We start from the raw sequence: 23,195 nt of genomic DNA, 5'->3' as shown, positions 1-23,195 counted from the left end.
GGCCATTCCTTCTTCTTATGAAGGGTAGCCATGTGCCCTTTTTCCCAGGCATGAGGCTCAGAGATCTTTGAAAGGCAAGGATGTGATGGATGACAGGCATGTGGGAAAATAATCCAAGGCCTTCGGGGTCCCAGTGGAACAAGATGAGAGAGAGACAGAGAGACGAGGGAAGACTGTAGTGTCCCTGCTGTCAGTCATAAGAGCTAATGACTGTAGGAGTGCCGCAACAGCTATAAGTTCGAAAGGGGGTTGTAAGTAGCTTTCAGGCAGTCTGTTTGCACTTCAGATGGTCATTAAGTGAGCATTCTTATTTCGAGGACTATCTATTTGACACTTGCTGTAAAAAGATGCTTTCTTCATTCTGTCTTTGTAGGCAGTGAAAGGGGCTGTGGGACTCCCTGTGGCTGTCCAGTGCGTGGCTTTGCCATGGCAAGAAGAGTTATGTCTCCGGTTCATGAAAGAAGTGGAGAAGCTAACCAGAGAAAAATCAATCATGATATGATACCAAAGCAACCAGAATAGAATTCTTCTATACTAGCTATGGACTCTGGGGACTAATTTAGTTTGTACAACTATGGGAAGTCACTATGGAAGTATTTGTTGAGAAAATGTAAGGGGAACAATAATTATAGAGTTGAGCTTCACACCTTTAAATACTTTCCATTAAAATATTCAGTACCATTCCAGCCCAATAAATATAAAAAATTACCCTGTCTAAACTAATGAAATTGAAATTTTTAACATGGTTTTGGAATCAGTGTGTCTATGGATGAAGAATTGATTTTCCCCAGCAATTATGTAGATGAATGAAGGCATCTGATTGTACTTGGGTATGATATTATTCCAATGCAATGTATTAATAAAAATAAAGTTTCCCTAATTTTTCCTGGGCATAGGTGAGAGTATGTTTGTCAGTAACTTAGCAATATATTAATCTTCAAGTGGTCTCAAGTGGTTTTAAGTTTGAAAATGAATAACTCTTGGCATCGATTAAGACAGGCTGAAGTTCACGCATTCTTTTTTCCAGGACCAGTTTTTTCCTAAAGCTCATTACAGTTCAGCTAAATGTACTGTATTTGCTTAGTTTGATAAGTTTGCTGCGAATACAACATTCTTTTTTTGAAATTACAACTTTTTGTGAAACAATGGCATGGCTTTTATCGCAATTAGAAATATTTGTGATCTATCCCTTTATTTTTGCTTAGTTTAATTCTCTAGATCCTCTATTTATTTCTATATAGAGAAAGGATATGTTCAGTGTTTATACAATAATAACGGTTCCTTCCAGTTTTACATATCTGCAGCAAGCTCTTCATCTCTTCTTCAGCTCCTATCTGTCCATGTTTCTGCCCAATTTTAAATTTTCCTCCATTCAACACATTGGAGGCCTATAAAGAGAAATTGTAATGTGAATAAATAGTCCCTATTTATTAGATTATATATCCTTTCTTTCTTCTGCAACACAAAACAGTATGTGTGTGTGTGTATTTCCTGACAACATTTAATCAGTGGAACAACTTGCCTTCAGAAGTATAAATGCTCCAACACTAGAGGTTTTTAAGCAGAGACTAGACAACCATTTGTCTGAAATGGTATAGGGTTTCTTGCCTGAGCAGGGGGTTGGACTAGAAGATCTCCAAGGTCTCTTCAAATTCTGTTATTCTGTTGTTCAGTTATAAAGCAATTATAAAAATAAGCACTATATAATTAGCAATGTAGCATCTTACTAGAAGAATTGGTCATGGCATATAAAGATACACTCCTTTGAAGCAAACTGGTTAAAGTAGAAGTTCCAGAGTTTTTATTCCCTGGTGTTGAAATATAAACTTGAACGGAGAACAAGGGCAAACTAGTGATCAATCTAAACAATCCTAAATGGATTCTTTGAACTGGTGTTCATGGCTGGCATCACCCTCTGAAATTACTTTTAAGGCCTAGAATAGCTTCTTAGCAACCTGCATTTACATTTGCCTGATTAAAGGTTCACAATCTCTATCAAGGGCAACAGAACTATTATCACCTTGAATCATTGCCCAATGGTTCCTGAGGGTATAGCCAACCAATACACAAACATGCAGGAGAATTTCGTAAGATGTTTTTGATGCCTACAATCTAAGGTTGAATTGGCAATAGTTACCAAATACAAAGCGAGGAACCCAAGATAATGCTGAACTGAAAAAGAAGTAAGCTCAAACAAATCTGAATGACATCTTCATATGGCTCATCAGAGAAGATTAATTTGCAATTGCAAGAATGCAAGCTGTAATAATTCTTTCAAGCACAGGCTACTGCTGTCAGTAATTATTCTCAACATGAACAACTGTTACGAATCTCATGTTAAGCTTTTAAGCAATGACAAAATGGAAAGGCAGATAATGGTGAAATGTCTGTACCCTAGACATTGTTAAAATCACAAAAGAGAACTGCCTATAGAATTTAAAATGTACATACTGTTGCTATATATTTGACCACATTTTCTGATATAGACTTGTGGTTCTCAATTTATGCCCATTTAATACCCATTTAGAATTATGAATGTGAAAAGTGATTTACAACTGGTGATTTACACCTACAATTGTAGCAGCATCCTCACAATCAAGTGATCAAAATTCAGGTGCTTGGATATTAGTATGTATTTACAACGGTTACAGTGTCACCTGATCACCATTTATGACCACCTTGGGGTTTCTGACAAGCAAACTCGATAAGGAAAACCATATTTGTTTAACCATCATATGATTTGTAAAACACCTGCAGGTGGTAATATCAAGCTCAATTCATTCAACAGCCACATTTAGCGACAGATGTTCCAGTCAATTGTAGTCAAGTCAAGGACTAGCTGTATAAGGACTCTTATTTCTTATATAAACATTAAAATCCTACCATTCTTAGGTAATTTTATGCTAGTCTTTGTAATAAGGCTTTGGTTTCATTTATGAGTTATTTGACACTGCATTGTCAAACTGCAGATACTTTCTCATCTATTGGATAACTTTTTTGTATGGAGTTTACAAAAGAAGCTTGTTAAAGGTTTGAAGAATTTAATGAGAAAAAACAAAGAAGAAACTTTTTAAAAATCAAATTCTATGGTATTTGGATTGTTTTAAATTTAAGATTGTTAGAAGTAAAAGCAGGGGGTATAAAGTTGGTTTATTTGATCAAGATTAAAATAAGATATACTCTTATTTTTTGTCAAACTAAATGGATTTTCTGTTGACATTAGGACTGAAAAGATGAAGTGTATGGATTTGTCTATAGATAAGGGATTGTTTATAGGATGATGAGATTGGTTGTCAACTAAGAGGATAAAAAGTTACAAAAATTACACTTGTGTTAAAGGTTGAAAGTCATTTCTTTACATATATTTTCCTGTTTTTTCTTTTCTGTTTTTTGTTTTTTCTTCCCTTTTTCCACTTTCCATTCTTCTGTTCTTTCTTCCCTTTAGTTTGTATCAGATTTTTCTATTGTAATAAAAATCCTCAATCAAAAGTGTGTTTGTGTGTGTGAGAGAGAGAGACAGAAACACACACACAGAGAGAGAGAGAGAGAGAAAGAGAATAAGTCTCCAGACCAAATACAATCTCAGTAGAGTTGCATCATAAAAATAAACGAAATTAGTAAAGTAAAATTTAGAATTAAAGAGGGTGAAAAGAGCACAAGGGGTCTCTTCAAAGTCTTAACAACAGTAATTAAAATCTAAACTTACACTGTACTCCCAAAGCCATATAATGCGGTGAGTAAAAGATAATAAAGAAAGAGCTAAAATAGCTATTTTTCCATACCTCCTGTTCTTGAAACAGGATGTGAGTATGTAACAACCACTTTGATTAGTCTTCTCAATTTGATTACTGGCTATCTATTTTATATGAACCTTTGAAATGCTAAGGTACCATCAGTCTTTGGGCTTTCCAGTAAAGTTAGAACAACATTTTGTTTTTGCTTTTGGCAAACACCAATCTCAGCATAATCCAAGTAACTGATTATCCCAGCTCACAACTCCCAGAACAGAAATGGAAGAGTGGATTCCCATTGCATGAATGTGCTACACATACATACAGATCATAACTACATGAACTGCAACTGCTACTAAGTTTTCTACTAACTTAGAACAAGAAAAACAAGAAAAAAGAGTATTGCTATAGCTGCTAAGTTTGGAAGCCCACTAGGATATTCTGAAGATATCAGTTGAAGCCTTAATTAAGATTATCTAATATTTTAGATAAATCATCTTTTAAATACACCTTGGGAGGAGTCCAAGGTACAACTATGAGGTCTCCAGTAACGAGATAGCTTACTAGCCAATGCTTTAACAATACCACCTCTTGTCAGTATCAACGAGACCATTCTTACAAAGACACAGAGAAAGATTCACCATGATGCAGGAGAAGCTACGAGACATTCTGCTTCAAGATGGAATCAACCCACCTATTGTACTTGCTGTTGCCTGTGGCTCAGTCACAGTGGTTGTGTTATGGAAGTGGGTGATACATAGAGAGATTCAGAGGAAAATGAAAGAAGCCCGACAATGGAGAAATAGCAGCCTGGAACAAATGAAAAAAGTAGCTTGGAAGCTTAAACAGAAGGTGGGTTCTTCTTGGGGATGGATGGGTGGTGTTTGTATGTTATGGAGGGCTCTTCCGAATGTAAACTTTGCTGCTTTTGTAAAGACCTTTGAATTGTTCTCAAGTCTGAATGATGAAACTCAGGTCAGCTTTACTCATTTATGGACCTTCTTGTTTTACTAAGTGTGGGTTAGCATCTATGATAGGATGTATCATTTCTAAATATTTTGTCATGTCGTACTTTCTGTTCTTTTATGGGAAGTGAAGATCAATGAAATCTTATGTACAGCTTGAATTTTTTTAAAAAAAAACTATCCACTACTTTCTATATGGGTAGAAATGATGTATTTGTTGTGCATTCCTCTTCATTTGCTTTGAAGTAGCACAAATGCAGCATGGAAGCTATTTTTAATTTTAATTTTTGCATCTGCAATAATTACAAAGTACAGTAATTTTATGTGAATTTCTCTCTTTCTCTCTCTTTCCACTCTCACTCTCTCTCTCTCTCTCTCACACACACACACACGGAACATTGTCTACCACTCACTATTTTGCTTCAAAGAACACAGTCACCTACCACATTTTTCAGAGTATAAAACACACCGGAATATAAGACGCACCAAGATTTTGAAGAGGCAAATTAAAAAAAAGTTTTTGACAAAAAGGCATGCATAGCCTTTAAGAGGCTTATAGAGTGCTCCTGGGGGCTGGGGGGGAATTGAACAAAAAACGGCCCGTTTTTTGCTCATTTTTGCCCTTCCCAGCCCCCAGGAGCATTCTATAAGCCTTCTAAAGGCTATACATGGCAGTTTTGGTGAAGGGGGTAGGGTTTCAGGAGGCCAAAAATGCTGTACTCAGTGTATAAGACGCACCCAGATTTTCAGCCTCTTTTTTGAGGGACAAAGGTGCGTCTCATACTCTGAAAAATATGGTATATCTGATCAGATTTTTATGTGACCATTTATACATCAGTCGGTGGAAAGTTCGATATCTTGCCTAGAAAGAAGGCTAGAGGGAGAGCCAGGATGATAAAGTAGGCTAAGTCCAGGGAAATCCAGGGATAAGTCAGCAATGGAAGAACATCATTGACTCTGGGTGTCTCTGGGCATTTTGTCTTAAGGCAGCCCATTTCATGAAATTCTTGTTCTGAGGAAAATTTGAAATGGGATGCTACGTACCTTGAGCTCCTGGAAGAAAGATGAAATATGAATCTAAGAAACAGTTCAGTGGTTTCTAAGAAGCCAGTGAATGTTTTCTAGGCTTGATTCATTTTGCTCATTGGTGAGCTCAAAATAAATTGACTTGGTCAAACCTTGGTGATAAGGTTTGATATTTATATCTATATTCTTACAAAAGAGTAACAATCCCTATATTGCCCCTGTGAAGGACTTCAGATCAGCCAGGATTAGAAAGCTATTGTGTTTGCTGGATTAAACGAACAAGAGCAATTGTGCTTGTAGTAAAAGCTTGTGAATGCCAGAATTTATAAATGGCTTTCTGTTGAATCATTGTAGCACCTAAAGCCAATGCTTTTACCAGGCATATATCAACGTGATGCAAAGCACAGATTATATTTCCTTGGACTTTGAAACCCAAATCCAAAAAGCAGAGTATCTAAATAGCTCACATTTTAAAATTACGCACTTGTTAAAAAACATGAAACTTTGCAATGCGACTGAAACCTGAAGAAAAAAGTGGATATTGAGCAGTGGTGGAATTCATTTTTTTTTACTACCAGTTCTGTGGACACGGATTGGTGGGCATGATATGGCATGGTGGGCATGGTGTGGCTTGGTGGGTGTGGCATGGCTTGGTGGGTGTGGCAGGGGAAGGTTACTGCAAAATCCCCATTCCTCCTGATCAGCTGGGACTCGGGAGGCAGAGAATAGATGGGGGTGGGGACAGTCAGACGTGGTATTTACTGGTTCTCCGTAGTACTCAAAATGTCTGCTACTGGTTCTCCAGAACTGGTCAGAACCTGCTGAATACCACCTCTGATGTTGAGGCTGAAAAGTGGATTAAGGTATAAAGTTTTTAATTGACATCCCAAGAATTCTCTTCTGAACTGCATTCAATTGTATTGTATATAATCTGTGGGTTCTAATTCTCTTTGAGTTTTTGTTCTTGATTTGCCACAAGTAATTCCAGCAGTATATCTTTTGTCCTGGCTTGTGACATAAATTTAGGGCTGTTTCCATGCTTTTCCTTTATGACATGGCTGTTTCTACTTGCAGAATCCTGGAATCCAATCTGAATTTATCCTTTCTCTGACACTAACAGAACTGGCAGAGAAACTCAGAGAGGAAAAGCTTTCTTCAGAGAGTGTCCTGTATACCTATATAAAAAGGGTAAGTGCTACTCTGGCTAGATGTAATTCATAGCACCTATCCCTGTTTTTAACTTATGCTTCCTCGCTCCCACAAACACATCCATCTATCCTCTGGGTCAACAGCTGGATTTTCCAGAATACAAAGTTTGACTCCAGCTTAATTTGATTTATTTAATAAATGATGTTTCCCCTTCTGGACCAGGCTCTTGAAGTAACCCAGGAGGTGAACTGTGTGACAGATTTTCTTCATGGATGTGAGGAACAGCTCCAGGACCTGAAGAAGCAAAAAGAGAAAGGCTTGCTGTATGGAATTCCTGTCAGCATTAAGGATCACATTGGATATAAGGTGCATCTTCCTTTATCTTTTGAAATACTTGCTGCTCAAAAAGTGTCAGAAATATCAAGAAGGGGATGTTGCTTAAAATATTTCCTCATCTTTAGCTAAAATACAGGGCATTCTAGTTTCAATTCAATTGCTACAGAGCAGTGGTGGGTTTCAAATTTTTTTAGAATCTATTGTGTAGGTGTTGCCTGCTTTGTGGGAGTGGCTTGGCGGTCATTTGACTGGGTGGGAGTGGCTTAGCAGTCATGTGACTGGGTAGGAGTGGGTTGGCAGTCATGTGACTGGGTGGGCATGGCCAACTTGTAAAATGTGGTGACATTCACTTAACAACACTCTTGCTTAGCCACCAAAATGTTGACTCAGAAACTCTGGCATTTGAAGCACGCAAGTCTTAAAGCTGTCAAGTTACAAGACCCTTGCACACCTAACCCTTTATTAAAAAAAACCCAGGGGTGTTCAAACTTGACAGCTTTAAGATTTGTGGACTTCAACTCACAGAACTCCTTTCCTCGCCTAGCTGCTATCGCCAGGGTGCCGCCAGGACAAGCAAGGTTTTGGGAGGGACCTTCCCTTCCCCTCCAGAGAGCTCATGTTGGGAGAGAGGAAGCGGGCTGGTTTGAATGTGGGCGATCGGGAGGTTTAGTGACCAGTAAGTGCCTCCTTCACTCGTTCGGGCAGGCAGAGAAAGAAAGGTGGTGCACAATAGCCAAGGGCGAATCACTGAGAGCATCGCTTGCAGCCGCTTCTTGCCATTGCTGCCATGGCAGATTCAGCAAAAGTGGCTCCAGCAGCAATGGGACATACTTGGGGAAGTGAGAGCCAGAACTGACTGCCCGGGATTGTGCTTCAGCTGCCGCTGTGAAAATGTCTGTTTTGCCAGCTGGGAGGCTGGCAAAGAAGCCTCCATTTCGCCATCGCTGCTGAATAGTCCATGGATTGACGCTGCAGGAAGGAAGGAAAGAAGCTGGTGATGGAAAGAACCTTACGTCCCCCTCCAGAGAGCCCATGCTGGGAGAGAGGGAGCGAGCTGGTTTGAATGCGGGGAAGCAGGCAGTTTGGGGCTGGTGCCTCCTTCGCTCATTCAGGCAGGTGGAGAAAGAAAGGAGGCATGTGATAAAGCACCCCCACCACCAAGGGCAAAGGGGACCGCCTCGGCTATCACACACTTCCTTTCTTTCTCTGCCTGCCTGAACAAGCAAAGGAGGCATTGTTACCTGCTCACCCACATTCAAACCAGGCTGCCTCCTCTCTCTCTCTCCACACATGCTCTCTGAAGGGGGAGGGAAGGTCTCTCCCAAAAAACAGCTTCCCTTACCTCGCGGCACAGTTCCGAGATGGCGGGATATTCTTTTTTTTGCCGGTACAGGGCGTAGCCTTCCTGCTACCTACAGTCCAGCCCCGCGTAATCTCCCCACCACCCCACTGACCTGAGGACACTTCCAGCTGCAGTTGGCATTCTCCTAGCGATCCTTCCTGGCTGCGTCCCAGGAGCAATCACATGGTGGCGATGCGTGGGCTGCTGACTGACACAAGGCCTGCCCAGAGAGGAAGGATCTGCAGGAGAAAGCCAACTGCTGCTGGCAATGGGGCACAAAGGAGCAGCTGCCCAGCAACTGCCACATCCCGTTGCAGGTACCCAGGGTGGCCTTGATGTCTCACCTCCCTGCCGTCTCCAGTCCTGCCCAATCTCCCCACCAACCCACTGACTTTGGAACACTCTGCTGGACGGCCTCTCCTTCACATGTTGTTGCTGGCTGCAGCCGTGTCCGGGCAGGTGCTGTGCCCTCAGAGGCGTCACCTGGCAGTGGTGCATGGGGTGCTGACTGGTTCCTTCTGGAAGGGGCAGGCAGATGGGCAGCTTTCCCCCCAACCTCCCTGGCCACCTGCAGCCTCAGACCCTTGGCTGGGCGGGCAAAGGAAGTGGGTGGGTGAGGCAAGCATGGTGTGGATGGGCGGGGGGAGCAAGCAGTGACTGGGTGCGTGGGGAGAGCGAGCAGGGGGGCAGGCCAGGGGAAGGAGCATTCTAGTACAGGGCCTCCAGAAGATCAGGTACAGGAAGGCATGCTAAATTTCACCAACCGGTTCGCCCGTACTGGTGCATACCGACTGAAATCCACCCCTGCTACAAAGGTTAAAGAAATGTTGCAGGTTGAGATTCATTTCTATGCAACTATTCCAAGACAGCAGCCATGTTATTCTTTTACAAGAAAACAACAAAACGTTTTTCAGCGCTTTAAAACAAACATATTATGATAAAATCTTTAATATTAATTAAATGAAGTTAAACTATTTCATTAAATTTACTTCCATTGCAGATAGAAATAGCAATAGCACTTAGACTTATATACCACTTCACAGTGCTCTAAGGCCCTCTCTAAGCGGTTTTACAGAGTCAATATATTGCCCCCAATTTGGATCCTCATTTTATCGAACTTGGAAGGATGGAAGGCTTGAGCCTGGTGAGATTCAATCTGCCAAATTGCTGGCAGATGGTAATCAGCAGAAGTAGCCTGCAGTACTCCACTCTAACCACTGCACCACCGCAGTGTGAGAATGAAGTCTCACACACTTAATGTTTGATTGCCCGTGGCAGTGCAGAGACATATGTTTTCTAGGATTTAAATCCCTCAATTCTTCCACCCTCCCTACCTCACCAACCTGAACCCTTACACGAAGATGGAGCACTGGATATGTGTTCCTATAACAGTTAGCATGCTGTTTGTGCTCTTATGGGATACTTTTTAAAATATCCACATGCACATAGTATATACCAACAACAGATGTATCTGAACAAGGAATAACAGCTAGCCATGGATCTCGACAGATGTCTCTGAGTTCTGATAGGCATACAGGTTCTAAAGCACAGTAGGCTATTTTTATGAGAAATGTATGACTAGTGATAAGTCATTTGTCATTTCATAAAAGCATAGCTCAGTTCACAGCATAGCACTCTGCATACAATGAAGGTGTCATATGGTATTGGAATCTTATTATTAGATAAAAACTGACACCTTAGCAAAGGACTTTAGAAGAGAACTTTCCATGTATGGTGCTTTTGTATAGTTCTTTCTCTTCAGCTTAACTGTCTTTGCATTAGGAGGAAATAGCTGCTTGTGATTTTGGTTGGTATTTTATCAATAAAAACTGTTCCTGGACAAATCCTCATAACTTGAAGTTCTGTATAACATATCAGTACATTTGTTATATATAATATACATACTCTGACATAACATTATATCAAGCAAGTTGTGTTTTCTCTCCCAAAGGGACACATCTCTACCTGTGGCTTGGTGCAATATCTTGACAAAGTAGAGGTTGATGACAGCGTGATAGTAAAGGTTTTGAAGAAACAAGGAGCAATTCCATTTGTGAAAACTAATATTCCTCAGAGCATGATAAAGTATTTTTCCCTCTATTTTAGAAATTTCTTGATTGATAACAACCTGGGAATCTAGGGTGGTGGGTTAATGGAAGAAAAATTAAAGAAACATGAAATATTCTTTGGCAGAAGCTTTAAAACAAGGTAGAAAAATATTTCTGCTTGGATAAATAACATAAGGAATTTATAACTGCAGCAGAAACAAGGAGGCTGCAACTTGAAATTTTGCTATCTCAATATTCTATCACCTTAATTTCAGCCTGGATCAGGCCTGGATATTGCCTATAATGGCTAAAATAATCTTTCATGGTCCGAAGTATTAATTTAAGTATTGGGAATAATGTGGCAACGTGGCATTTATTATGCCATTCTTGAAAAAGCCTCTGGAGCACTTGAATGGCCATGACTACAGAGATTGTTGATCTATGCTATTTCCTCTCTTTCACCAAGGCAGTTGGAATTGTTTGCTATTCTATATTATCCTTCTCTTCCACAACTGGGATTGTCAATTCCATAATCCCCAGTCATGGTTTTTCCTGAGAATTCTGGTCCTTGCAATCTCAAAACATCTGAATGGCACCAGATTCCAATCTTTGTGTCATATTTTGGTATCTGTCCTCACTCACTGGCTTTGCAGTGGTATGTTCAAGTTATTATTTGACTGATTATTATATAATTTCCAGTGGTGAAATTCAAATGTTTTTACTACCGGTTCTGTGGGCGTGGCTTGGTGGGCATGGCAGAAGAAGGATACTGCAAGACCTCCATTCCCACCCCATTCCAGGGGAAGGATACTACAAAATCCCCATTCCCACCCACTCTGGGGCCAGTCAGAGGTGGCATTTGCCGGTTCTCCAAAATACTCAAAATTTCTGCTACTGGTTCTCCAGAACCTGTCAGAACCTGCTGGATTTCACCCCTGATAAATTCCCCCTCACCCACCAACCTTTCTTTCTTTGGCCCAATGCTGACATAATAATTTAACTGCCAATCTACTTTCTGTTTTGCTTAGCTACGATTGCAGTAACTTAATCTTTGGTCAAACGAAGAATCCCTTGAATCACAAGAAAAGTCCTGGTGGGTCCTCTGGAGGAGAAGGGGCACTGATTGCAGGAGGTGGATCCATCTTGGGCTTTGGGACAGATGTTGCTGGAAGCATTCGCCTGCCCTCCAGCTTCTGTGGGCTTTGTGGACTCAAACCAACAGGCTCTCGGTTAAGGTCAGTTCTACATTCTTCTTTGGGCTAATAAACATCCCAATGTCTGGATGCTAATACTGATTGGGTCATATGTTTAAAAGCATGCTTAGGAAATGTTTCATTTCTGCAGAAATGAAAAGATGCCGGTTGCATTCATAAAATGTTTTTTTGTTAATAAATATTCTGATGAATACAGATCCTTTAGTAGGGGACCTTTATTATAATTCTCATTATAAACATATTGACATTTTTTTTATCATTTTAGCTTTAATTGTTATCTGAAGTTCAGCTCCTTTCTTGGGACTTTTTATTTGAATGCATGAGTAGATTATTTAGGTTTAGGTTTAGGTTTATTGGGATTTATATGCCGCCCTTTTCCCTGAGGGGAAAAGGGCGGCATATTTCTCTGCTGATAGCATTTCTCTGCTGATAACATTTCTCTGCTGATAGCAAATACCTTATTATTTTGTCTTGTTTATGTATTTTCCAGCACTCTGGGTCTTGCTAGTCCAGTGGCAGGCATGAAATCAGGTGAGTAATAAGGGTGGATTCTGTTTGTGTTTTGGTGCTTTTAAGTCAGCCTTGACTCCTACCAATTGCCTAGACAAGTCCATGCAGTTTATTGGCCTTATTTTCAGAATTTGCTTGCCTTCTTCTGAGAGAGCAAATACCCCAAAGTCATTCAACTGATCTCTGTATCTAAAACAGCATTAGAACTTTCCTTGTTTCTAGCCTGATGCCTTTAAACCCTCATACAATTTGTTCCCAAGTAATAAGTAGCTATGCAAAAATTGATTTATTTAAATATGTATACATGACCTTTCTAGTCAAAAATCTACCAAGATGGTTCATGGGCAAATATATACATAATAATACGACATTCTTACAAAATGTTATAATATTACAACCTCTGCATTGTGTGAGCAAAATATTAATTAAATTATTAATTAAAATAAATAAATTAAATTAGTGAATTACTTAATTCAGAGTCAAGTAAAAGAAATGAGTTTTCAACGACCTTTGAAAAGCCTTATTGGAGTTAACCTAGGTCTATAAAGTGAGCAAACAATAAATTGTTGGACAAATTTATTGGGGAAACAGGTGAGCCTACAAATAGCCTTTTCCTAAGCTTTTCAGACATCAATGGTCAAAATCAACACTCTGAATTATGTCCAGACAGATATAGAGCAACTGATGCAAAATGGACAAAAAAAAAGTTTTGCAACAACAATCGCTTACTGGCTGCAATCTGCACTATTGGGAATTCCTGTGTCTTCTTTAAAATAGCTTCATGTACAACATCTCAACTTGTCTGGTCTTCAGTCAAACCCTGGTTGCATCTCTCAGTGATAAAATGGATCGAATGACTGGTTTTCTGCTATTAAAGAAAGATGTAGTAGCATTGCTTCTAATTAATTTATGAGGGCCAGTACTAAGACTGAAATTTGACATTGTTTCTAGGTCTGGTATCTGGGGATTTTGTTCTAAAGAGGTCAGAAAGAACAGGCATGGGGTTTGGAGACACTTTTAGCATAATAGTTGCACTGGAGACTCAAAAGACTTCTATGGTCAGGAGAACATTTAATTGTTAGTCATTTACTGCACATCACTTTCTAAGTAAAAACAAATTAGCTATGTTACTCATGCATTTGTAACCTTACCATTTAATTTCTTTAATATGCTTTGTGAGAGACTACCTTGCACTTGATCTGGAGACTGAAGCTGGTGAGAATGCACTGGGAAGATTCCCAGTGCACTGGGAAGACTCCAAACAACTAGCACCAGGATATTTGCGAGATCACCTTTATTGTTTTTGATCTGGGTGGTCAGTTATATTTTATGATGTGTTATTTTAATGTATTACTTTTATTATTTATTTTTAAAATTGTAAACTGCCATGGAATACAATTCTATGGAAAATATAGGAAATATAGTAAATAAATAATCTGAAATCCAATATATCTTTCCATTAGTTGCACTTCTGACTCCATAGGTTAACCTTGGGAAATACTGTATGTCTGGTCAAATTATTTATCCATTCTAGCTAGCCTATTATTGATGGATGCCTAGTCACCAGCTAGAACCTTTTACCTGACTTGTTTCATGCAGTCCATTTCATTGGAGATCCTGTTTCCTTTATAGTGACAGCAACAATTGGTCCAATGGCAAGAGATGTAGATAGTCTGGCTCTGTGCATGAAAGCTCTCTTATGTGATGAGTTATTCCACCTGGATCCTTCAGTACCACCCTTGCCATTCAGAGAAGAGGTAATACAATTGAAAGAAAGAAAGAAAGAAAGAAAGAAAGAAAGAAAGAAAGAAAGAAAGAAAGAAAGAAAGAACATTAGAAAAATTGAACACCATGGATAAAGCCATTTCAGCCAACCATAAATTATAACCCCTTTTTGCAAATAGTTTCCTGTTAAGGGCATATATGTCATGGCACTTTGCTGACTAATTGCATGAACATTTTCTCCTTTGCTCAAACGAAGACATGAATATGTCATTATATACAAGTCTAAATTTGTCAGCATCTTGTCTGTTTCATTCAAAAGTAATGAAATCATCTCTATTTTGGTTAATGGGAGCTTTTAACTATTCCACTGAGGTAAATTATTTCAGCAACTGCCATGATGTAAGTATTTTGATACCAATCTTATTTAACTTTTTCAGATATTCAAAAAAGATCATTTAATGATCACAGATCAATCTATATAAATCATATGTTTTAAATTTAAATGATGATCCAACTGTTTTTATTTTTTTTAAAGCTAAGTATAAAAACCAAAGCAAAGTAAAAACTAGCAAAGTTAAAAGCTAAGTTTAAAAAACAAAACTAAATTGTAGGAATATATACAAATTAATTTGTAATCTTATGAAAGATTATGAATCTTCCACAAAAAGACATTTGTATAAATGAAAACAATGTTAGGAACTTCTGTTAAAACATAACTTTAAAATGTAAAGTAAATGTAGTAAAAGAATTATTAAATAAAGATAAATATCTATGGAGATTCTTGGTCATCCAGGTCATGGTTGTCCCAAAGGTGCTTTTTCAAGAGGCAACTGGACTGTCTGGTTTTTCTTATTTCACTTCTCATCCAAGATCAAGTCTAGGGATGGTGAAATTCGATTACTATTTCACATCTTTCCTATTTTCCTTCTCTCTAGATTTACACCAGTTCAAATCTCCTTCGGATTGGATACTACAAAGATGATGGATACTTCGAGCCCTCCCCAAGCATGAAAAGGGCTGTTCAGGAAACAAAAAATCTTCTTCAGGCTGCAGGACACACAGTACATGCATTTATTATTATTTTTCACTTGGGTTCTAGTTTAAAACATTTCTGATATTTGTGCATCATATACTGTATATCTCAGAAAAAAATCTCATATATCTCTGACCCACATTACTCACAATTATCTATAAAATGGGAACCCTGAAGGCCTGTGCTCCCAGTACATTGCTTTAGAACCAGTATATTTGTGCTTAAAATAGACCACTGAAATCAATCAATGTGTTAATTGAATTTAATTATCATATTTATAAGTGTATCTATTCAGTCTGGTAATTATCTTTCCTGTCTATGAATTTTTACAAGTCTACAAAAATATAAACTAGACAATATTGATAAGCATGTGTATTTGTTTATGTCTGTGTGCTCTATTAGTAGTGCACCAAGTTTTTTTTAAGAAATGTCATTAAATCACCTTTAAACATAGTTTAATATAGTCTACATGGTATCTGTACTATGGAGTCTGCACTACCTAGCAGAAAAATTAATATATGTTACCATGTGTGTTAAGTCATAAACCTACAGTTCCGCTACATTGTATATATTAGGATCTTAAGGAGTATGCACAGCTTCCCACATAGAAATGTGTTGTAGCCCTAATATAAACCAAATTGGAAGTTTGTCTTATATGGTGAAAAACAATGCACATCTAATTCTCACTACATACTTTATGTAGTCTTCATTTTTTTTACTTTTACTTCCAAATCTATATTTAAATCTTGGATATATGCTAAATTAGCATAATATGAAAAGGTCCATAGCCTGTTTAGTAAACCATGACTAAAAAGCCACATTGACTAGAAAACCATAGTTCACAATCAGTCTGGAAAGCATCATGATGCTAACTGATAGTCTACACTACACATTTTAATGCAAGCAAGTTTAATAAGGCGAAAACATAAAAATTATCTGTTTCTGTTTATCAAATCTGTTTATCAACTCTTCCTAAAAAAGAATTAGACAGTTCTTAAAACTTCTAGTTAAATTATCTGCATATGGGACTGATATCATTCTGTCCACTGTAAAACAACTAACCAACAATTATAATTTTTCTTTTTTATGCAGCTCATCCCCTTTGTCCCCCCTCGACTTAACTATGTAGTGGACGAGCTTTTCACTAAAGGCATCTTTTCTGATGGAGCTGCAAATTTACTGGCTAAATTGTAAGTAGATATCTTGGAATATAAGCATGCCTTGAACTCTGGCTAGTCTGGGCACCGCTAAGCTAAAACAATGTAAAATTAAATGTAATAAGAAATTCTAGGTTTCTTTGAGAACCCTTAGTCTGAATGTGAAAAAAAATCTGCATGTAAAGTAATAGTTTAATAAAATGTCATGTTTTTAGGATCAAAAATTATTCTGAAATGAACATATTTAACCGAAAATTTATTTACTATATTTTTAATCTGCCACAACCTTGCAAAAAGTTCCAATGTTGTAATAAGATAATAGAATTACAAAAATTGTGCTCAAAAGATATAACAAACCCATGTTTTCCCCCAAATAAGAGGACCTTATTTTCTTTTGACCCCCCGCCCCCGAAATAAGCGCTTGGCCATATTTTCAGGGAGGTCTTGTTATTTTTGAGGTGCAGGAGGCGGCATGGTCACCTCATGGCTGTTGTGGTGTTGCAATATTTTCGGGGAGGGCTTATTTTCAGGGGGAGGACTTATTTTTTGTTCAGGTGCTCAAAATCCCGATTGGGTTTATTATCCAGGGAAGTCTTATTTTCAGGGGAACAGGGTATGAAATTAAAGCTTTTAAGATTTTATAGTTTCCTAATCATACATTAGATCAGTGTTTCCCAACCTTATCAACTTTAAGATTGGTGGACTTCAAATCCTAGAATTTCCCAGGCAACATGCTGGCCCAGGAATTCTAGGAGCTGAAGTCCACAAATCTTAAAGTTGCTAAGGTTGGGAAACACTGAAGTAGAGTATCTCTCATTCAGCATTGACTTACATATGCCTTTTAAGGTGCCTGTACAGATCTTTCCACAATCTTGCTATTACTGTATATCTTGGCACTTTGTCGATAAAATGTGTGCTTTACCACCAAGCTTATTTTACCTATTTTAACATCCAAACTAAGAAATTAGAACCCTATGTATTTTTACTATGTACTCTAAAGCTTTATTGTAGAGACCTACCACATGATAAAAAGATATAAAACAACATAAAAAGATGTTTCACATTGTTCTAAAATCCTAAATTTAAGACAAACTTTCCCATAATAAACACCAGCAGCTGCAAGAGATTTTATGACATTCTGGGTGATGTTAAGATTCCAGTGTGATAACATAAAGCAAACAAAATCATCCTCAAAACAGATCAACTTCTGTCAGTAAGTGGAGATATGCAGGTAGGGTACATCTAAGGAACAAATAGTCTAAACTTTTATTATATTTTTCATTTGGATGCATGTAATTGAAGAATATAATTCTTGGGAACCTAAATTCATAGACTGAATAATGTAAAATCAGAGAAAATGACTGATTTTGTATACTAGTTGTGAGTTACTGGCTCACAATTACTATATCTTTATTTCTATGAATTTAGTCAAAAGAACTACCATTTAAGTAATATTGGTTATTAGAGAGCACTGCTGTTTACTATGAAAAAGGACTTGGTTTCCTTTTCTTTTCATCTCCCAGCAAAGGGGACATTGTTGATCCATGTTTGAAATCCCAGATTAACTGCTACAGTATTCCCACCATACTGAAAAGGATTTTGGCACTCGTTTTAAAACCAGTGGTGAGTATTTGGCTTATGTCTTACCCTGTAATGACAAAAAGGTGAAACATGCTTAGCTTAACTTGTTACGTTAGAGATTTCCTGACATGGAAGTGTATCCAAATGTGTTAATCCAAGTCAGAGTGTCTTTGTGCCCTCGCTAATTTCATTCATCCTTAAGAAATAACGTACATGATTACATACAATAAAAATAAATAAACTTGTGTTTCTCCCTTAGTATCCCCGGATTGCCAGAGATCTCAATGCATTATGTGGAGTTGGGTAAGGAATAAGAGCTTAAAATTATTTTCAGCATCTAGTGCAGACAGTACCATTCTCCACCCTGGTGTCTTCTAGATCTGTTGGGCCACAAATGGTAGCATTCCAAATAAAAATAAGAGTTGTATGAAGTAAGCAAGATGACTTTGACAGAGCTATGCAGGCTCCATTGCTAGGATAAAGTATTTTTAAAGCCCATAATGTCCAGATAAAGTTTTGAAATAACTCAAATAGATTTCTCTCTAATTCACTGAACTTTAAGAAAGAGGAAGAAATTTAGCAAAGTCAGGCAGGTGTCTATGTGAGGCTCTTCTGAACCTTATCTGAATGTTCGGGCCTTAAAATGCTTCATCCATATTGCTTTGGTATGCATATCTCCAATAAGATCATGTTCCTTACTCTCTGTAGAATGACTCTTTGTTTTTATCCTGCTGGCTGCATTTCTACACATTGTGGTCCAACACATAAGGCGGCATCAGGTTGAGCAAAGAGAATCTGGAATATACATCCTCCGCATCTTGAAGCAGAAATGCAGAAGATGTAATTCCATGATCCCAAGTGTTCTGCCAGTCACAGTTTAATATGATGTTTTTAAATAAAAAGAATCAATAACCACAGTTTGACTTCAAGGCAGCAATATCAAGCACCATGAATTAGGCATATTTATGCTTGAAAATAAGAGGCTTTTCAGAATGCATAGGAGCATGTCTCAGGCTCACAGGGAAACCTGAAAAATGATATTGGTGCTTTAAAGAGGTAAAGCACTTATTTTCCCATACATTCTGAAACACCTCTTCTGAATTACTGTGGAAGCACTCATAGCCTTGACTTCTGATACTTTCCCTTCTGGTAACATTCTCAAACAGTATCAATCATTTAAAACCAGGTCAAATTTCAATATGACAAGTTTACCAGTTGAGTGCATTTACATTACATAAGGTTATTATACTTTAAAATAAACCTCCTTCCTATATTATGAGAAAAGAATCTCTTAGGGAAGTTAAACAAAATATATCAAGAAGGAATGGTACCTTTAATTTCAATAATTCAAACAAACTTTCGCAAAGTAGTTGACAGTGGTGAAACCATGTATTATAACCAGAAAGGACAGCATAAAATCTGGATAATTATTAACTATCTGTTAATTTACAGTGCAAACAATAAGCCTGGTTATACTTTTAGATTTTGCAATACTGTTTAACAGGAGTGGCATACACTTACCTTCCCTACCTGTTTGCAAATGTGAGTGCACGGGCCGCCTCAGCACATGCGCACAGCCTTCCGTGCATGCACTTTTGGCAAAAAAGGGCTAGATGTGATGCCACAGAGCTGGGCATGGGTAGGTGGGGCCACTAGCAATTTCCGCTGCTGGTTTGGGCGAACCGGTCCGAACCGGTAAAATACCACCTCTGCTGTGTAAACTTCATACAAATTGGCCAAACTACAAAAGTAAGCACAGGGATCGTGGCATTAGTAGTGTCAGTGATTTAGATTATCCAAGGACTGTCTCAATTCACCAAAATGTCCCTAAATACATAGCTAGGTTGCAGTTGGATACAGAATCACCATTTCACTAGCCAATAAATTTCCTCTCATGCAGATATATTTTAATCATCATTTTAACTGGGACTCTTCATGGAGCAGTTGTTAATTAATTATCTCAATGTTTGTAGGTCAGCCAAACACCTTTGGAAGCAACATGCAGCAGTGGCGGTAAGTCTGAAATCTTGGTATCATGCTCATGAGCCATAATACTTCGTTTACATAATGATTAAGCTGTCATTTAACGTTCTAGTTAGTGATCACTAGTAATGTTTGATGCTGGAACTATTTTCTCATCACCAAAATGTATTTTAACATAGGCCGAGCAGATCTAAACGTCTCTCAGTATAGTAGCTTTTGTAAACAGAAACTGAAATGCATTGCCTAAATAAGTAACTCCAATATTTATTTATTTATCAATTTTATAAGGCCACCCATCTATCCAATAAAACTGGGTGATGAATCGTACAATATGAAACATTAGCAATAAAGCAACAACAAAACACAGGTTAAGTCCCCCCCCCCTCATTAAAACTACAAAACATTTGTGAGATACATACATCCCAAGCTTCTCAAACAAAAAGCCTGGCCCCACTGCCTGGGGGAATTAATATACTTGGGGGCAAGCATTATTATTTTCAGAATAAAGATTCTAGCAAGTTGGCTGTGTCTAAAGAAAGCTTGCAGAATCCAATCTGGGTTGGTTACAGGGACCAGAGCAGAGGTGGGTTTCTACAGGTTCGAAGTGGTTCGGCTGAATAGGTAGTAACTCGGCCAGACACATAACTGTACCGGTTCTATCCTGGGTGCTGCCATCTTTACTTTCTGTTCTGCACATGTGCAGAACAATCTTCATTGAAAAAATGTAATCCCCCCACTTTTTAACGGTGTGCTTATGCCAGTCCCAGAGATGGGCCATTTTTTTGCAAAAAACGGGAGTGATTTTACCTTCCCCCAGTGCTGCTGAAGCCTGCAGAGTGTTCCTGGGAGCTGGGGAGGACAATAACTTTTTTTCTTACTGGGTAGTTTGCAGGCACTCCCTTAGCTCCGGTGAGGCTGGAGCTCCCCCCCATCAAAACTTTTTGCCACCGTTTCAGTGGGCATGACTTGGTGAGGGGGCCATGTGACTAAGTGTGCATGAATGACATCAAGTTGGTCACGCCCACTCAGTCACATGCCCCCCCCCCCATCTAGCCATGCCCACCGAACCAGTAGTAAAAAATTTTGAAACCCACCCCTGGACTCATGCTGGAGCCCATCCTCTGGGAACTTCTGTATAACAGCTTTGGGCTATTGTGCTTTGGCTATTGTGCTAGAGAGAAGTTCCCTGAGGATGGCCTACAGCACGAGTCCAAAAGCTCGGAAAACTAAACCTCTGGTCCTGGTAATCGATCCAGATTACATCCCACAGCATTATCCTATGACATTTCTATTTACTTTCATTCATGAAAGAAAGCTTGCTTCAAAATTGTCCACTACATGGGCAATTAAGGGGAGTTTGGGGGAGATTGAAGGAAATGTTTTGCTTAGTCCATTTTGCCAAAATGTTCTCTACAGGCTTACCGTGAAGAATTCATTGCTGAATGGAGGAAGCTGAAATTGGATGTCATCCTCTGTCCAGTCCTAGGACCAGCTTTCAATGAAGGCTATCCTGGAAAACTGTTTGGTATAATATCCATTTATTTTTGTTGACTTTTATTTATGATTTCAGAAAACAACACTGAAAAGCTTGCCTCTTACATATTAAAAAAGCTATTTGCCCAAGTGTGTGCAAAGATCCAGAAAAATATTTAGTCATTAATTTTGAACAAATTAATCTTTAGAAATATTTCAGGTTGCTAATTACTATGTCATTGTTTTTATTGCACTTTATACTTTGCATTGCTTTCTAAGTTACACTTACATATTTAAACGTTAAAATTTAAATATCAAAACTGAAAAATTTCTCCCAGAATCACCAGACAATTTAAAAAATTACTTTGATTTAAATTTTCTTCTCAGCATTGGGAACCATATAACAAGTCTTGTTTTAAACTTCTCCCAAAGCACCGCTGACCTAAAATGTAGTTATGCTTCACTGTGGACTAGTCTGGCTTGAGGGAAAAAGATCTAGTTTTCAAATGGAAAACACAAATCCACATTAAAGCCTAGCAATATCTGGTTCAGTTTCAATGACTGGAGAATAGGAATGTTAACGGGTGTTGTGGCCTGCCAGCAGCCAACAGAGCTGGCAGCAGATTCGGACACTGAGGAGGTTGGGGAGGAACATGGGCCATTCCTGGAGTCTGGGCAAGGCTGTGATGAGGGCTCTGTGTCAGGCAGAGAGGGGTCCAGAGCCATATGCCAGCTATCAGCTGCTTTCAGAGTCAGGCATCAGTGAAGCAGATGAACAGTTGGAGCCTATTCCCAGTGTGCGCATGTGTAGAGCTGCCAGATGAAGGGAACAACTAAAGAACAGGGGTCAACTTGGGAGTAAGGCCAGACTCTGGCCCCTCCCAGAGGAAATAAAAGAGTAGCAAAAGTGGAGTGGAGTGGAGTTTGCAGGAGACAATTAATTCACTAATTGGTTCGGGACTCTCCGAGACTCCTTGCCAAGTTCTGCAGTTGTTGGGCTGTCAGCTCTCCAAACCAGATAAGGTCTGTGGCTGTAAATCCTCCTTTGAAAGACTTTGCCGGCTGTGAATGAGCAGAATTCACTGTAAATTAATAAAAGAGGATTTTTCCAGGACAAGGAGTTTGTCTCATGCTCTTAGGAAGCCTCGGTTAGAACAAAGGGGACCCCACTAGATCTTGTCCATGGTCACAATAACCTTTCCTGGATGATCTGTAGAACTTTGATTGATTAACTTTTGTTCTGTTCTTTATAGCTGCTACTTCATATACTAATTTATACAATGTCCTGAACTTCCCTGCTGGGGTTGTGCCAGTCACTAATGTCACCCAGGCTGATGAAGAGGAGCTGAAACAATATGAAGGTCATTATGCTGACCCCTGGGATAAACGGCTGAAAGAGGTCTGTATGGTAGCGGAAAGAAACAAGCTGTCTTTCTGAAAATTCATCATGTAGTTGCCTCTTCCTGTTCTGACTGTCCCTCTATCTTCAGGCTGTCACGGATGCTGTTGGTCTCCCTGTAGCTGTCCAGTGTGTAGCTTTGTCTTGGGAGGAGGAGCTGTGCCTTCGGTTCATGAAGGAAGTGGAGACCCTCACCTGCAAAAACAGACTGAAAGCATAATCTGTTGCTCATGGTTCCTCTTTGTTTTGGATAGCCTAATGCAGAAAAATGGAAAATAATAAACAATTCAACATGGCACAATCAGAACTGGAACATGTTATAAATTCTTTGTAAAGTATGGTAAAGTATACTTTACTTTAGCACATGGCAGAAATTGGTTGACCTTATTTAGACTTTGAAGCTAAGTAGAGCAAAGCCTGGTTAATATTTGGATGAGACATAATAAGTGAGTTATTTTCTGGCAGAGGGCAATGACAAACCATCTCCATAATATTGTAAGAAAATTACACATATGCATTCACA

At 38.7% G+C, this 23,195-nt stretch overlaps 2 protein-coding genes and 1 long non-coding RNA gene across 4 annotated transcripts in view; 2 read left to right on the top strand and 1 right to left on the bottom strand.

The window, feature by feature from the left end:
- LOC116509680 (fatty-acid amide hydrolase 1-like) overlaps window positions 1-1,343 on the top strand; it is a 45,893-nt gene extending 44,550 nt beyond the window's left edge. For both annotated transcript variants that reach the window (XM_032218938.1, XM_032218937.1), the window contains one exon: window positions 374-1,343. In XM_032218938.1, coding sequence (XP_032074829.1) covers window positions 374-502 — 129 coding nt within the window. In that variant the 3' untranslated portion in view covers window positions 503-1,343. The remainder of the gene's footprint in view (window positions 1-373) is intronic.
- Window positions 1,344-4,056: 2,713 nt separating this feature from the next.
- Window positions 4,057-22,969, top strand: LOC116508707 (vitamin D3 hydroxylase-associated protein-like). Its single transcript, XM_032217355.1, has 15 exons — window positions 4,057-4,583; window positions 6,797-6,910; window positions 7,094-7,237; window positions 10,501-10,634; window positions 11,626-11,832; window positions 12,302-12,342; window positions 13,954-14,078; window positions 14,982-15,107; window positions 16,172-16,269; window positions 17,760-17,859; window positions 18,077-18,120; window positions 19,791-19,830; window positions 21,217-21,325; window positions 22,527-22,672; window positions 22,764-22,969. The coding sequence occupies exons 1-15, from the start codon at window positions 4,374-4,376 to the stop codon at window positions 22,890-22,892; spliced, it is 1,767 nt and encodes a 588-aa protein (XP_032073246.1). The 5' UTR covers window positions 4,057-4,373; the 3' UTR covers window positions 22,893-22,969.
- LOC116508708 lies at window positions 6,993-19,226 on the bottom strand. The gene is made up of 3 exons (XR_004255401.1): window positions 19,149-19,226; window positions 13,903-14,059; window positions 6,993-7,165 (listed from the first exon to the last, which is right to left on the bottom strand). It is a non-coding gene; the product is annotated as an uncharacterized LOC116508708 (long non-coding RNA).
- Window positions 22,970-23,195: the final 226 nt, after the last annotated feature.

The sequence above is a fragment of the Thamnophis elegans genome, chromosome 5, assembly GCF_009769535.1.
Source record: "Thamnophis elegans isolate rThaEle1 chromosome 5, rThaEle1.pri, whole genome shotgun sequence".
NCBI lineage: Eukaryota > Metazoa > Chordata > Lepidosauria > Squamata > Colubridae > Thamnophis > Thamnophis elegans.
Note: the sequence above shows the minus strand (reverse complement) of the source record. Positions and strands in the feature narration are given on the sequence as shown.